The sequence below is a fragment of the Ambystoma mexicanum genome, chromosome 13 (assembly GCF_040938575.1).
Source record: "Ambystoma mexicanum isolate Mex_15411 chromosome 13, UKY_AmexF1_1, whole genome shotgun sequence".
Lineage (NCBI taxonomy): Eukaryota > Metazoa > Chordata > Amphibia > Caudata > Ambystomatidae > Ambystoma > Ambystoma mexicanum.
The window spans coordinates 505,271,948-505,288,073 of NC_090938.1; the positions used below are offsets into that span (position 1 = coordinate 505,271,948).

The window sequence follows — 16,126 nt, forward strand, 5'->3', positions numbered from 1 at the left end:
CGACCGGGATTCCAGGGAGGAGTCCAGGGTCGGCCAAGCAGTGCTGCGCAACCTGTTCGCCTGAGGTGAGCCTGGTGAGGAGGTAAGATGCTTAATGTTGAGTTGATGTGATGCTTAATGTTGAGCCTTTGCCACCTCCCGTGGTTGTGCATGTGTGTACTGCTATGTATTCTTTATTCATGAGCATGTGAATCCATGCCAGACCCCATGCTGGAGAAGGAACAAGTTACTTACCTGTAACTGTTGTTCTCCAGCATGGGTCTGGCATGGATTCACATGCGAACCCTCCCGCCTACCCCTCTGCGGCTCTTCACTTGGTCATACTGCCACTTCACGTGCTTCCAAATCTGAAGATGGCTGCCAGAGGCGGTGCTTAGGTAGAGGGCAGTCATTGGCTGTGGTCAGTATGACGCAGAGACCAGTGATTGGTTATTACTACGAAAGACAGATCAGAAACGAAACTGATACTGGTTTTTTCTTTACCGAGGATTCCCAGCCTGACGACAGGGAATATTCATGAGCATGTGAATCCATGCCAGACCCATGCTGGAGAACAACAGTTACAGGTAAGTAACTTGTTCCTTCCAAAGGTTCTGTTATTGGAAGTTGTAAGAGCCACAAGGGCTAATGTCTGTCTGATCCTATTGTGAAAAAACAGAAAGGAAGGAGTTTCTAGTAGGTATAAAGATCACCTTCGACGGGATCGGAAAAACAACTCGGTTATGTCGGACACTCTTCATAACACAGACTCTTACCTCTCGGCTGGAGGAGATGTTTCACTTGTAAACGAGCCTAGTTGTTCTATTCTTTAAAATGGTCCCGCGTCCAAAAAGCTAAATCGAACGAGAATGTCCAATTAATATTTTATGGCACTAAGGGCACCTGAGTAGTTGTGAAAGTTGAGTGCGGGCAAAATGGCCTTACCTGTCAGGGTACAGGACCTGCTCGCAGTCTGCCCCTGTAGCGTATGAATCGCTGAGTAATTCTACGGTTCACGGGGACCTGCTTGGCGTTAGTAACGCCGTTGCTAGGAATCCATGATTATTTATACGGCGGCCATCTTGGGTGGGGATGGGTAGCCACTAATCGTGGAAGCGAGTAACCTTTCCATCAATTGCTCAGATTGTGAAGCAGAAGAATTTACATGGGTCCCCATGTGTCTGGGGTCCAAGTGTGTAAATTAGCCACTGTGTTGAATATGGGTTGACATGGCAACCAACAGTGGGCAAAAAGGGCGTTAAATGTTGTGCCAATCGCTCGGCTTGTACACCGAAAGTGTTTATGTAGATCCTCACCTGGGTGGAGATCCCAGTGGGTAATCTTAACCCTATGTTGGTTCCGGTTGTCATGGCAACCAGCACTCGGAGTCCAACTGTGGGAGAACGGGCGTAAAGGAAAAAAGGGAACGCCTCCAAACATCCATTCCGACACTAAGGGCGGGGCCTGGTCCCTAGGCTGGAATATGCTGTGCGAGTATTTGTTGATCAGTGCAGGTGCGGTTTCAAGAGACAGCATCACATCAAACCAAAACAAGGGTACAGTAAAATCCCATATAGAGTCCAAACTCACATTGACAATATACATTTTGCCTCGTCATTGATAACTTTGTGTGCAGATGTATAATCAAACGACCTTCGGACACATAATTTCGCGATGACAGTAATGGTACATCAAGTGACTGTTGTATCTAGCTCACACAATATACATTCTTTTTATCTTGGTTAATTGATTTTTCTAGAGTCAACAGACAGAAGTGACTCTGTTCATATACATAGAATTACAGATCTATTCTATCACCAAGGAATGGGATTTCATAGGAAAGATTTCCACTCCACTGAAATATTTAGTCCGGCCTGTACGGTATTGAGTTTGTGAACCCAGCGTTGTTCTAGTTGGGTAAGTGTTCTATTCAGGTCGCCAGCACGTTTTGCTGGTTTGACCTTCTGAAGGATGAACCATCTCAAATCAGTGTCCTTATGGTTATTTTGGATAAAATGTTCGACTAAGGGCTTGTCTGCTACCTTGTTTCTAATGCAGGAGCGGTGTTCAGAGATGCGCATTTTGATGGCGCGTATGGTTTTCCCTACATAGAGGAGGCCGCATGGACATTGTATGATGTATATGACCCCTTTCGTGTTGCAATTGGTGAAGTCTTGCATCTTCCATTTCACTTTGCCGTGTTCAAAAGACCTCTTTTGTAAGGTCAGAGGGCAAGCAACGCAGTGTCCACATTTGTGGTGTCCAACTAACGGGGGTAGATCCCAGAGCGTATTGGGTGCTTGCGGGGGTGGTTCAATGAAAGTGTGCACCAGTGTGTCCTTGAGATTCCTGTTCTTAAAAGCAAAACACGGCACATTGTTGAGTGTGCCTGGATGTTTGACCAGGTGGCAAATCTTTTTGATGGTCCTCTGGATCAGTTGGCTGAGTGGTCCGAAAGTGGTGACGCAGACTAGCCTACCCAGATCCTTTTTGGTTTTGTTCTCTAGACAGATATCTCTTGGTGTATGTCTTGCCCTTTTCTTAGCTTGGCTAATAGATTTTTTAGGGTAGCCTCTTTCTTTAAGTCGTTCGGTCAGTCCATCTGCGTGTTGTTGAAATTTTTCTAGTTCTGTGCAGTTTGCATCTGAATTACGAAGGGTTTTAAAAAATTATCGGTGTACAAGGATAGTGGATGAAAAGATGTTCCTGAACAAGACCAACCCACGCACGCCGGCTTTTTATATTTTGCCAAAGATGCATAAGAATTAATTGTGGTTACGTTTTGAAGAGCCATGATTTGAGGAGTTTCCTGAATGCTAGGTGGTTTGCTGTATTCCGTATATTCTTAGGTAGGTCATTCCAGGTTTTGGGTGCCTGGTGAGAGAAAGATGATCCTCCAAGTTTTTTTCTGTTGTATGGTTTTGGTTCCAGGCGTATGTCGGTGCTTGATCTTAGTGTTCTTGACGGTTGGTGTAGGCGTAGTTTGTCGCTTAGGAATTCTGCGCCTTGTTTGTGTATTGCTCTGTGCGTGATGCACATGGCCTTGAACTTTATTTGTAGTTTCATTGGTAGCCAGTGTAGTATTTTTAGCGCGGGTCTGATGTGTTCTCTTCTGGGTAGCTTGAGGAGGAGTCTGGCTGCTGCATTTTGTATGCGCTGCAGTTTTTTTGGAAGTCGTTCGGGTATGCCCAGGTATAGGCTATTGGCATAGTCTACTCTGGACATGATCAGAGCGATGATGGTAAGTGTTTTGTTGGCGAATGACAGGAACGGTAGGATCCTTTTTGCTGCTCGCAGGAGGAAGAAACATTTCTTGATTACCGAGTTTGCTTGTGGCTCCAGAGGGAGGTTGTTATCCATCAGGACCCCTAGGTTTTTTACAGTTGATGATGGTTCTGGTGTGGTGCCGAGCTCTCTTGGCTAGGGGATGTAGTTGATGTTTCCTCCCTTTTTTGAAACAATCATTATCTCTGTTTTGCCTGGGTTGATTTTGAGATGGTTGAGGTTCATCCAGTTGAATATGTCATGAAGGCAATTCTCTAGTGTGGTGTTTTCTTCTCGGGTGTCTTGTATGTTGAAGATTATTTGAGTATCGTCGGCGTGGTTGTAGCATGTGAGGCTTTGTTGTTTGATGAGTTTGATTAGTAGGTACATGTAGATGTTGAATAGAAGCGGGGAGAAGGATGATCCTTGTGGTACCCCGCACGTGGAGACACTGGGTTTGGATTTACAAGGTTTCATCCATATTGTTTCTGTTCTGTTAGTTAGGAAGGATTTGATCCATAGTAGGGCAGTGTCTGTTATCCTTAGTCCTTCTAATCTCTTTATGAGGATGGGGTGGTTGACAGTGTCGAAGGCTGCAGACAGATCAAGGAGAATCAGGGCGGTGCTGTTGTCTGAGTCTGCGTTTGTTTTTAGGTCGTCCCATATTGAGAGGAGAGCCGATTCGTTCCTCTCATAGGTCTGAAGCCAACTTGTGCCTGGTCTAGTAGGCAGTGCTCTTCTATGAATTCTTGGGTTATTTGGTAGACGTACGTTTCTAGCAGTTTGGCTATGTAGGGTATGTTGGGGATGGGTCTGTAGTTGGATAAGTCCTCTACGTTTCCTGTTGTGTCTTTGAGTAGCGGCTTGATGTATGCCCATTTGAAGGCCTGCGGTACTTTACCTGTTGAGATTGAGAGGTTGAGGAGATTCCTGTGGTATTCCATGGGGGTTCCTTGTTTGAGAATTGTTTTGTATATGTCGGGGGGCAAGGGTCTTCAGGAGAGCTTGATTTGTTGCTTAGGTTTACCAGTTTGACGAAAGTCAAGTGTGTGCCCTGCTGAGTGGGTTGCTCCTTTGACTAGTTGTTGTAGGTTCATGGCTGATAGTTGGGCGGTTAAGGATTTTTGTGTGGTTGTGGTTTCTTCGTCGAACCAGATGTTGAAATCTCCAAGGATGATCAGATGATTGTACTTGATGGCTAGGGTAGTGATTGCTTCCATGAAGGCGTCTACGAAAGTCACATCGTAGGTTGGTTGTCTGTATATCAGTATGAATTTCAGGTTGGTTTTGGGGTTTACTGAAAGTCGTAGTATTAAGGACTCGCATTTATCGATGTTTAATGGTTCTTCCATTTTGATGGCCAGTTGTTCCTTGTTGATGATCGCTAGTCCCCCCCCTCTTTTGGATTTTCTGTTTGTTTGGATGCATTTGAAGTCTTCAGGCAGGCAGTTGTAGAGGGTGATCTTGTAGTTGTCGTCTAGCCATGTTTCGGTTACAAATAGGATGTCTATGCCTCCTTCTGACAGGAGGTCGTATATTTCCGTTGAGTGTTTGGACATTGACCTTGCGTTTATTAGATTACAGTGGATTCTCTGGGTGAGATTTTGTTTTGAGGTTATTTGTTGCTCGAGTTTGTAATTGTCTGTTCGGGGAGTTTCCGCATTGATGTTGGTAGGATGAAGAACAGCGACAGCTGCTTCTTCATTGAAGCGGTCTAGTAAGTTGATAACAGGGTTGATAAGTCTTGGTGTTTCTGCTGTGATGCTACTCGGCTGAAGATCCGCGGTGGTTTCTTCATTGGGTCCGATTGTTGGGTGGGAGGTGGCGTTGCTGGTTGTTGGTACTTCGCCGTATTGTGCGGGATGTAGTGGAAATCGATGTTGCCCCTCTGTTCTTGTAATGTAAGGGGTAATGGGGTCGGAGCCCTCCCACTCTCTTGTTGAGTGCCCTCCTCTTTTTTCCGCGTGTATCAGGACATTTTTTGCATGTTTCTAGGTTTCTGTGTTGGGGTGTCGATGTATGGTGGTTGTTGCGAGGTAAGGTGTGAGGTATAAGGATTTTTCTCTTGTGGATTTTGTTCCGGTTGTGGCTGTTTTAGGTGTGTTTTCTTCCAATGGGGCTGTTTCTTGTGGGTTCTGTCGGTGTTGTGTGTTCGCGTCTCTTGTTGCACGATCTTGTTCTCTTTCTCAGCGTCCTTTTCTGGTACGGGCCATTTTCCAGTCAGGTGCAGGCGTGGTATGGTAGTTGGTATGGTAGTTGGTGAGAGTCCCATCAGTGCAATCTAAGCATCATACAGTGCCGTTCCGAGACAAGGCTCATGCTAAGTTTGAGAGCCCTGCACAGTGGGGAGAGACGTCCACCAGCGCAATCTAAACACCACACAGTGCAGTTTGGAGACGGAGCCCCTGTTAAACTTGAGAGACCCGCGCAGTGGGAGAGAGGCCTATCAGTGCAATCCAAACATCCTACACAGCAATTTGGGGAGAGAGCGCCTGCTAAATTTGAGAGACCTGTATAGTGGGAGAGAGGCCTATCAGTGCAATCTAAAGATCATACAATGCAATTTGGAGACAGAACCCCTGATAAATTTGAGAGACTTGTATAGTGGGTTGAGAGGCCTATCAGTGCAACCTAAACATCATACAATGCAATTAGGAGATAGAACCCCTGCTAAATTTGAGAGACTTGTATAGTGGGTTGAGAGGCCTATCAGTGCAACCTGAACATCATACAATGCAATTAGGGGACAGAACCCCTGCTAAATTTGAGATACCTGTATAGTTGGAGAGAGGTCTATCAGTGCAATCTGAACCTCCTATAGTGCAGTTTGGGACGGAGCCCCTGCTAGATTTGAGAGACCTGTATAGTGGGAGCGAGGCCTATCAGTGCAACCTAAACATCATACAATGCAATTAGGAGACAGAACCCGTGCTAAATTTGAGAGACCTGTATAGTGGGAGAGAGGCCTATCAGTGCAATCTGAACCTCATATAATGCAGTTTGGGGACGGAGCCCCTGCTAGATTTGAGAGACCTGTATAGTGGGAGAGAGGCCTATCAGTGCAATCTAAAGATCATACAATGCAATTTGGAGACACAACCCCTGCTAAATTTGAGAGGCCTATCAGTGCAGTCTAAACATCATACAATGCAATTTGGAGACAGAACCCCTGCTAAATTTGAGAGACCTGTATAGTGGGAGAGAGGCCTATCAGTGCAATCTAAAGATCATACAATGCAATTTGGAGACAGAACCCCTGCTAAATTTGAGAGACCTCTATAGTGGGAGAGAGGCCTATCAGTACAGTCTAAACATCATACAATGCAATTTGTTGACAGAACCCCTGCTAAATTTGAGAGACCTGTATAGTGGAAGAGAGACCTATCAGTGCAATCTAGACATCAAACAATGCAATTTGGAGACAGAACCCCTGCCAAATTTGAGAGACCTGTATAGTGGGAGAGAGGCCTATCAGTGCAATCCAAACATCCTACACAGCAATTTGGGGAGAGAGCGCCTGCTAAATTTGAGAGACCTGTATAGTGGGTTGAGAGGCCTATCAGTGCAACCTGAACATCATACAATGCAATTAGGGGACAGAACCCCTGCTAAATTTGAGAGACCTGTATAGTGGGAGAGGTCTATCAGTGCAATCTGAACCTCCTATAGTGCAGTTTGGGGACGGAGCCCCTGCTAGATTTGAGAGACCCGTATAGTGGGAGCGAGGCCTATCAGTGCAACCTAAACATCATACAATGCAATTAGGAGACAGAACCCCTGCTAAATTTGAGAGACCTGTATAGTGGGAGAGAGGCCTATCGGTGCAATCTGAACCTCATATAATGCAGTTTGGGGACGGAGCCCCTGCTAGATTTGAGAGACCTGTATAGTGGGAGAGAGGCCTATCAGTGCAATCTAAAGATCATACAATGCAATTTGGAGACACAACCCCTGCTAAATTTGAGAGGCCTATCAGTGTAATATAAGCATCATACAATGCAATTTGGAGACAGAACCCCTGCTAAATTTAAGAGACCTGTATAGTGGGAGAGAGGCCTATCAGTGCAGTCTAAACATCATACAATGCAATTTGGAGACAGAACCCCTGCTAAATTTGAGAGACCTGTATAGTGGGAGAGAGGCCTATCAGTGCAGTCTAAACATCATACAATGCAATTTGGAGACAGAACCCGTGCTAAATTTGAGAGACCTGTATAGTGGGAGAGAGGCCTATCAGTGCAATCTAAATATCATACAATGCAATTTGGAGACAGAACCCCTGCTAAATTTGAGAGACCTTTATAGTGGGAGAGAGGCCTATCAGTGCAATCTAAAGATCATACAATGCAATTTGGAGACAGAACCCCTGCTAAATTTGAGAGACCTGTGAAGTGGGAGAGAGGCCTATCAGTGCAGTCTAAACATCCTACAATGCAATTTGGAGACAGAACCCCTGCTAAATTTGAGAGACCTATCAGTGCAAAATAAGCATCATACAATGCAATTTGGAGACAGCCCCCCTGCTAAATTTGAGAGACCTGTATAGTGGGAGAGAGGCCTATCAGTGCAATCTAGACATCATACAATGCAATTTGGAGACAGAACCCCTGCTAAATTCTGAGAGGCCTATCAGTGCAATATAAGCATCATACAATCCAATTTGGAGACAGAACCCCTGCTAAATTTGAGAGACCTCTATAGTGGGAGAGAGGCCTATCAGTACAGTCTAAACATCATACAATACAATTTGTAGACAGAATCCCTGCTAAATTTGAGAGACCTGTATAGTGGGAGAGAGGCCTATCAGTGCAATCTAGACATCAAACAATGCAATTTGGAGACAGAACCCCTGCCAAATTTGAGAGACCTGTATAGTGGGAGAGGGGCCTATCAGTGCAGTCTAAACAATGTACAATGCAATTAGGAGACAGAACCAACCCTATGCAGAGAGGGGATATTTAGGCACAATTATAAATTCAACCAGGGCGTGCTATTAGGCACACTTCTAGATTCAACTGTGCACAGAGAGGCTATCTAGGGAAACTCTTTTAGGCACACTTCTATATGCAGTTAAACTACAGATGGGAGAGATTACAACGGTTTAGCTTTCGGCGTGTGAGTGGTAGGGTAGTATGGCGTGAAGTAGTTGCTTCAGTCCCTGCCCTTGCCACACTTAATTATTGTTGGCTTCTTGCTCCTCCTGCGGATACCTGCAGATACAATCTGGAGCTGTCTCGTTGGAGTCGTCCTTTGCAATGGGGTCCTTAGCGGTGGGGCTGCCCGGGCAGAGGGCTGCCCTAGGTTGGTTGTTAATGGCCTTGGTGGGGTGGTCAAAGGGCCAATCAGGGCACGGTGGGCGGGTCGGGAGGCGGGAGACCCGAGACCAGGAAGCGGGGAGCTGGAGGGGTTGCAGGAGACAAAACAGGTGGATGTGGGGCTAAGAAAAGGTGGATGGGGGCAAAATGGCGGGGGGGCACCAAAATTAGGCTCAAACACTCACCAGTTCCACTCTAGCACACTCGAGGCAAATGGGGCCTTTGGGGAAGAACGGGACTCTTAGTCCACAAACACACGGTCTGCTGGCCAATCAAGGCACGGTGGGCGGGTCGGGAGGCGGGAGACCCGAGACCAGGAAGCGGGGAGCTGGAGGTGTTGCAGGGGACAAAACAGGTGGATGTGGGGCTAGGAAAAGGTGGATGGGGGCAAGATGGCGGGGGGCACCAAAATTAGGCTCAAACACTCACCAGTTCCACTCTAGCACACTCGAGGCAAATGGGGCCTTTGGGGAAGAACGGGACTCTTAGTCCACAAACACACGGTCTGCTGGCCAATCAAGGCACGGTGGGCGGGTCGGGAGGCGGGAGACCCGAGACCAGGAAGCGGGGAGCTGGAGGTGTTGCAGGGGACAAAACAGGTGGATGTGGGGCTAGGAAAAGGTGGATGGGGGCAAGATGGCGGGGGGCACCAAAATTAGGCTCAAACACTCACCAGTTCCACTCTAGCACACTCGAGGCAAATGGGGCCTTTGGGGAAGAACGGGACTCTTAGTCCACAAACACACGGCCTGCTGGCCAATCAGGGCACGGTGGGCGGGGCGGGAGGCGGGAGACCCGAGACCAGGAAGCGGGGAGCTGGAGGGGTTGCAGGGGACAAAACAGGTGGATGTGGGGCTAAGAAAAGGTGGTTGGGGGCAAGGTGGCGGGGGGGCACCAAAATTAGGCTCAAACACTCACCAGTTCCACTCTAGCACACTCGAGGCAAACGGGGCCTTTGGGGAAGAACGGGACTCTTAGTCCACAAACACACGGCCTGCTGGCCAATCAGGGCATGGTGGGCGGGTCGGGAGGCGGGAGACCCGAGACCAGGAAGCGGGGAGCTGGAGGGGTTGCAGGGGACAAAACAGGTGGATGTGGGGCTAAGAAAAGGTGGATGGGGGCAAGATGGCGGGGGGGCACCAAAATTAGGCTCAAACACTCACTAGTTCCACTCTAGCACACTCGAGGCAAATGGGGCCTTTGGGGAAGAACGGGACTCTTAGTCCACAAACACACGGCCTGCTGGCCAATCAGGGCACGGTGGGCGGGTCGGGAGGCGGGAGACCCGAGACCAGGAAGCGGGGAGCTGGAGGGGTTGCAAGAGACAAAACAGGTGGATGTGGGGCTAAGAAAAGGTGGATGGGGGCAAAATGGCGGGGGGGGCACCAAAATTAGGCTCAAACACTCACCATTTCCACTCTAGCACACCCGAGACAAATGGGGCCTTTGGGGAAGAACGGGACTCTTAGTCCACAAACACACGGCCTGCTGGCCAATCAGGGCACGGTGGGCGGGTCGGGAGGTGGGAGACCCGAGACCAGGAAGCGGGGAGCTGAAGGGGGTTGCAGGGGACAAAACAGGTGGATGTGAGGCTAAGAAAAGGTGGATGGGGGCAAAATGGCGGGGGGGCACCAAAATTAGGCTCAAACACTCACCAGTTCCACTCTAGCACACTCGAGGCAAATGGGGCCTTTGGGAAAGAACGGGACTCTTAGTCCACAAACACACTGACTGCTGGCCAATCAGGGCACAGTGGGCGGGTCGGGAGGCGGGAGACCCGAGACCAGGAAGCGGGGAGCTGGAGGGGCTGCAGGGGACAAAACAGGTGGATGTGGGGCTAAGAAAAGATGGATGGGGGCAAGATGGCGGGGGGGCACCAAAATTAGGCTCAAACACTCACCAGTTCCACTCTAGCACACTCGAGGCAAATGGTGCCTTTGGGGAAGAACGGCACTCTTAGTCCACAAACACACGGCCTGCTGGCCAATCAGGGCACGGTGGGCGGGTCGGGAGACCCGAGACCAGGAAGCTGGAGGGGTTGCAGGGGACAAAACAGGTGGATGTGGGGCTAGGAAAAGGTGGATGGGGGCAAGATGGCGGGGGGGCACCAAAATTAGGCTCAAACACTCACCAGTTCCACTCTAGCACACTGGAGGCAAATGGGGCCTTTGGGGAAGAACGGGACTCTTAGTCCACAAACATACAGCCTGCTGGCCAATCAGGGCACGGTGGGCGGGTCGGGAGGCGGGAGACCCGAGACCAGGAAGCGGGGAGCTGGAGGGGCTGCAGGGGACAAAACAGGTGGATGTGGGGATAAGAAAAGGTGGATGGGGGCAAGATAGCGGGGGGGCACCAAAATTAGGCTCAAACACTCACCAGTTCCACTCTAGCACACTCGAGGGAAATGCTAGATCAACAAATACTCGCACAGCATATTCCAGCTTAGGGACCAGGCCCCGCCCCTAGTGTCAGAAGGGCTGTTTGGAGGCGTTCCCTTTTTTCCTTTACGCCCGTTCTCCCACAGTTGGACTCCCAGTGCTGGTGACAACCGGCACCAAGATAGGGTGAAGATTACCCACTGGGATCTCCACCCAGGTGAGGATCTACATAAACACTTTCGGTGTACAAGCCGAGCGATTGGCACAACATTTAACGCCCTTTTTGCCCACTGTCATTTGCCATGTCAACCCGTATTCAACACAGTGGCTAATTTATACACTTGGACCCCAGACACATGGGGACCCATGTAAATTCTTCTGCTTCACAATCTGAGCAATTGATGGAAAGGTTACTCGCTTCCACGATTAGTGGCTACCCATCCCCACCCAAGATGGCCGCCGTATAAATAATCATGGATTCCTAGCAACAGCGTTACTAACGCCAAGCCAGGTCCCCTTGAATCGTAGAATGACTCAGCGGTTCATATGCTACAGCGGCAGACTGCGAGCAGGTCCTGTACCCTGACAGGTAAGACCATTTTGCCCGCACTCAACTTTCACAACTACTCAGGTGCCCTAGTGCCATAAAATATTAATTGGACATTCTCGTTTGATTTAGGTTTTTGGCCGCAGGACCATTTTAAAGAATAGAACAACTAGGCTCGTTTACAATTGAAACATCTCCTCCAGCCGAGAGGTAAGAGTCTGTGTTATGAAGAGTTTCCGACATAACCGAGTTGTTTTTCCGATCCCGTCAAAGGTGATCTTTATACCTACTAGAAACTCCTTTCCTTTCTGTTTTTTTCACAATAGGATCAGACAGAGATTAGCCCTTGTGTCTCACACAACTTCCAATAACAGAACCTTTGGAATTAATAGACCCATAGGTAAGCTGTGTGTGTTTTCAATACTGCACAGCGCATGATTCATTCTTCTTTAAATAATTAGTGCATGAATACTCCCCTGACAATTGTCTCCATTCCCCCGCAGCACAAACCTCATACAGTACATACCCCCGTCCTGATGAAGGCTGTATACCAGATGTGGCCCACTAAGCCCACCTAGAAACGGCTGAAACACCATGGTGTAGACGCACTATCGCCAACTGCAATGAAAATGACTTGTTTTTGTCGAAATGTTCAAGTGATGTTGTAAATGTCCAATTGTTTATATGTTTGCCATTTTCATGCGAACCCCTTGACAAATGAAATTTGAATTTGATTTTGTCTTGCACACACAAAATGGGTGTCCTACCGAAAAACCTTTGATTCCGTGTGATGTAAAAATTTTCTGTACTTTAGGTCAATGACCTCCCTTTTCTCTTGTTGCTAACTCTGAAACGTCCATTTTAATTTGAACTTAAACTAATATTAGATAATAAATAAGATTGATTCTACAACAGAGCTTGACATTTTTATTCTTCTTTGATGCAGAGGGTGATAAAAAAACAGGAGTATTCTGTTAGCACCTATTTCTCTTGGACCTATTCAATTGTAATCATTGTTCCCCACTCTAAATCACTTTCATGAAGCTGCACCCATAATATATGGCAGCATTCCCAGTATAAATCACTTTGCAGTTGCACAAGCAATATCCGCATTGTCACTGCATATTATTTTCACGATGCTGAATCCACAATATTCCAGTATTGCGATTACAAATCACTTTCATGAATCTAACCCCCCAACCCACAAAATATGCTAGTATTCACTGTAAATGCTTTCATGAAGCCGTGCCCACAGTATGGCAGTATTGCCATTGTAAATCACTGTCACGAGTCTGTGCCCACAACATATGCCACAATTCCCAATCTAATACAAACACGCTATAAGTCAGCATTGTCACTTTAAATATGTTCATGATACCGCCCTCACCGCCAAACACATGCAAGCATTGCTCTGAAATGGTACACACGTGCACACAATCAGACACAAAATCAAACACACGTACACTCAAGCACAGTCTCTCTCACTCTGACACATTCAAAATATTGCACACACACACGTTGCAGTACATTTCAACACAGAAGAATACGATCACTTTTTTGTTTAACTTACTTTCACATGATGCTGCTTCTTCTCTCAGTTCAGTCATGGAAATGATAATGCTTGCTCCAGCACAAGACAGGACCACAGGTGGGCTCCAATTTGATTTAATATCAACCAGTGGGTGGCAGTATGTGGTGCCTGAATGCCATAGGGCTGGCACTGTGCTCAGCTCATGCCTGCGTGCCTTCTATTTTTTGCAAGGGCCATGCTTATTGACCCAGGCTATGCCAACCAGGAAGGGCGGAAGGGGACATACACAGGGCTTGGAGCAGGAGCCCAAGGAGGTTGACCAGCCAACATGCACAATCCCCCTCCCCACACTGCTGTCATGAAAAAGACAGACAAATATGGACATTACAGAATGTTCCTTTTGTTTTCTCATTCAAGATATCTATGGAGAAATGTCCCAAATTGTACACGAGTTTAAAGAGGAATGCACTGAACATCCTAGAAGAAGGTTGATCAGTTGAATCTTAAGGAGCCAAATCCACTGCATGCTTTTAGAACATCCAAAGTATATTTGAATACTGTGACTCTACATGGGGGTATCCTGAAGACTACCTTTGGGCGAGGCTCTCAAGTATTGCACTTAGAGCCCCCCAATTGATCCTGTACTGTGGTATGAGCATGCTAATAGGACATAGCTACACATGTACTCTTAACTTTAAAGTGCTCATCAATGCAACAACTAAGTATGCAAAAACACTCATGTGCAGATGCCTAAGAGTTTGTCAAGTAATACTTTTTGTTTATGGTTTCAAAGGTTTTGGAACAACTCAGTTCTATTACTGGCATTGCTGTGGAAAGCATTGGAGAATTTTCTACTGTGATTCTTAATCATAGTATTGGAGCCACAAGCCCAGCGAAGCACTGACTTGACGAGCCACTCCACCAGAACAATGCTGGTGGCAGAGTGCACTGAAGTGATGGCCGGATGCCCGCAAGAGCTACAAGAACCGTTGCATATGTTTGAGCTGTATTTCCTGAGTGCCTGTCTTCTAATTGTTATGAATTTCTGCACCAACATTAATATAAATAAAATGTTTGACTACTGACTGTTTTATTAATCTGGTGAGGTTGCATAGTCCCCTACCTCGTACACTTTAAGTAGATACATATGATGCTACATAAATGAGAAGGGCGTTTGGAATAAATCAAAGAGAACGCTGATGCACACATGCCATGAGATTAGAAGGAAAAAGTAAAAGTCACAAAAGAAGCTGGGCTGGAAACTGTCCCTTGAGCACAGGAAGGGTACAGAGAACTGATGCTATTGGGCTTGCATTACAGAGCACCATCCTATTGAGCCCTGGCCCAGGAATGAAGTTCACCCTGCACTGATGTGTGATCAACCCATGAATTATGGAAGGGGCCCAGGAGCTCCGAAGTCAAAGCACTTCTCAGTGCCTTGATAGAACACAATACGGTATTGAACACTTATACTAAGAACAAAATAGTTAACCTTTCAGGCACAACAGTTTTACAGATGTGATATTTTATGACCAATTAATCGACATAGAACTCAGGACCATTTAAAAGTGGACTATCAGGTTTATTTTGGTCACAGAAAGCAAGGATTACGTTTCACTGAGCCTCAAGGGATGGAATTAGGGCAACACAATCAGCACTCTGGGTCTCCTCCCAAAGTATTCCTAGGACCATGGTCCTCAGTCCTTCCCTCTCCCCTTAGATAAGTCACGCGTCCCCAGCAGGGAAAAGATTTACTCAAAGTCTTTTAGAATGTGTGTGTCTTGAACACTTCCCCTTGGCTCAGAAGTCATCAGGATCATATATTGGTCCCCTTGGACTCAATATCAGGTATACCCACCTGGTAACCCTAGGTCTTTCGACAGGGCAAGGGCAGAAAGCAGCTCGTTGGACTGCAGGGTATTGTCCGACTTTCCCTCCCAAGTGGACTAAAAAAAACGAGTTCTTCAACCTGCCCAGAGCTAGTACCCTTGGGTCTTATTCAGAATCTTCCTCCACCACCTCAGGAAGCTTCTTATGGCTATGGTTTAACAGGTCATCATTTCCTCTCCTCCTCTCTCTCCTCCCTTCTCTTCTCTCTCACCACCTTCTACCCTATGCTCTCCTCTTCTATCTCCTCCTCACTGCTCCACCACGTCTAATCTGCACTCTGACACTTCTGCGCCTCTGCACGGACTTGCTGCTGATTCTTTCCACTTGTATACTCTAGTGTGGCTGTGTGAATATGAGATTGTTTTTCACTTTGTGTGTGTTGCAAGCAGACTTGGTGATTGGATACAGCCTGCGTTGATCTACAGTTTCCCCAGTTGGACTGTGTTGTATTGCAGAACATCCTCTGACTCAGTGATCGAATTGTGTGAAAAGAAGTAGTGGAACTATGTTCCCTACTGGCCTGCCCCCACTCACCACAAACACCATTACCACGCCCCTTCCCACACACAATACAAACCCCCAAACACATGTGCCTGCTTTTTAAGGGAACGTTCAGTGTAGTGCACTCAAAGTGCAAGTTTCAACTTCATCCTACTCTTTTATTTTAAAACGAAACCATTCTGGAACGGTTCCTTTTAAAATAACATTACAGGAACAGCAAAACTTATTTACAAAAAGTAGAGGAGCAACGGTCCCAACCGCTCTCGCCCACTTCGACCACGGCTCTGACTGTGCCTAGGTGTGGTTAGAAAACAGCCGTCAACCATCTTGAAATAAGTCTGTTCTTGTCTCCTGGTTTTTCAGTTCCTTGCTAAGACTAACTAGTTCTGTGCTGACGCTCTCACTTATGGATGCTGGTCTCTTTACAACCATCACAGGATTTAAGAGACTCCAGTGGCCGCACCAGGGAGAGGTTCACACGCTTGTTGTGCTCCAGCTTACAGGATACCGTATTGTTGAGGCATGGTTCACCGAGTTCATGAGTCCATGAGCAACTACTTCCCCAACTCCCCTTTATAGACTTGGTCATACTATACTTAAGCCACAAAAGGATTCTTGGAATGTCCATAAAAACTCTGTGCAAAGATTTAAGGATGGGATGAGCCAGCATCATGGGTTGGGTAGGAGTCCCCGGTTCTCACGGTCAATCCACTGCCATGCC

The 16,126-nt window shown here is 47.1% G+C and overlaps 1 protein-coding gene across 1 annotated transcript in view; it reads left to right on the top strand.

The window, feature by feature from the left end:
• Positions 1-14,090, top strand: part of CNTD1 (cyclin N-terminal domain containing 1) — a 524,358-nt gene extending 510,268 nt beyond the window's left edge. Inside the window, exon 8 of the mRNA XM_069634172.1 lies at positions 13,808-14,090. Within this exon, the coding sequence (XP_069490273.1) occupies positions 13,808-13,918 (111 nt within the window). The 3' untranslated portion in view covers positions 13,919-14,090. The remainder of the gene's footprint in view (positions 1-13,807) is intronic.
• The last annotated feature ends 2,036 nt before the right edge of the window (positions 14,091-16,126 follow it).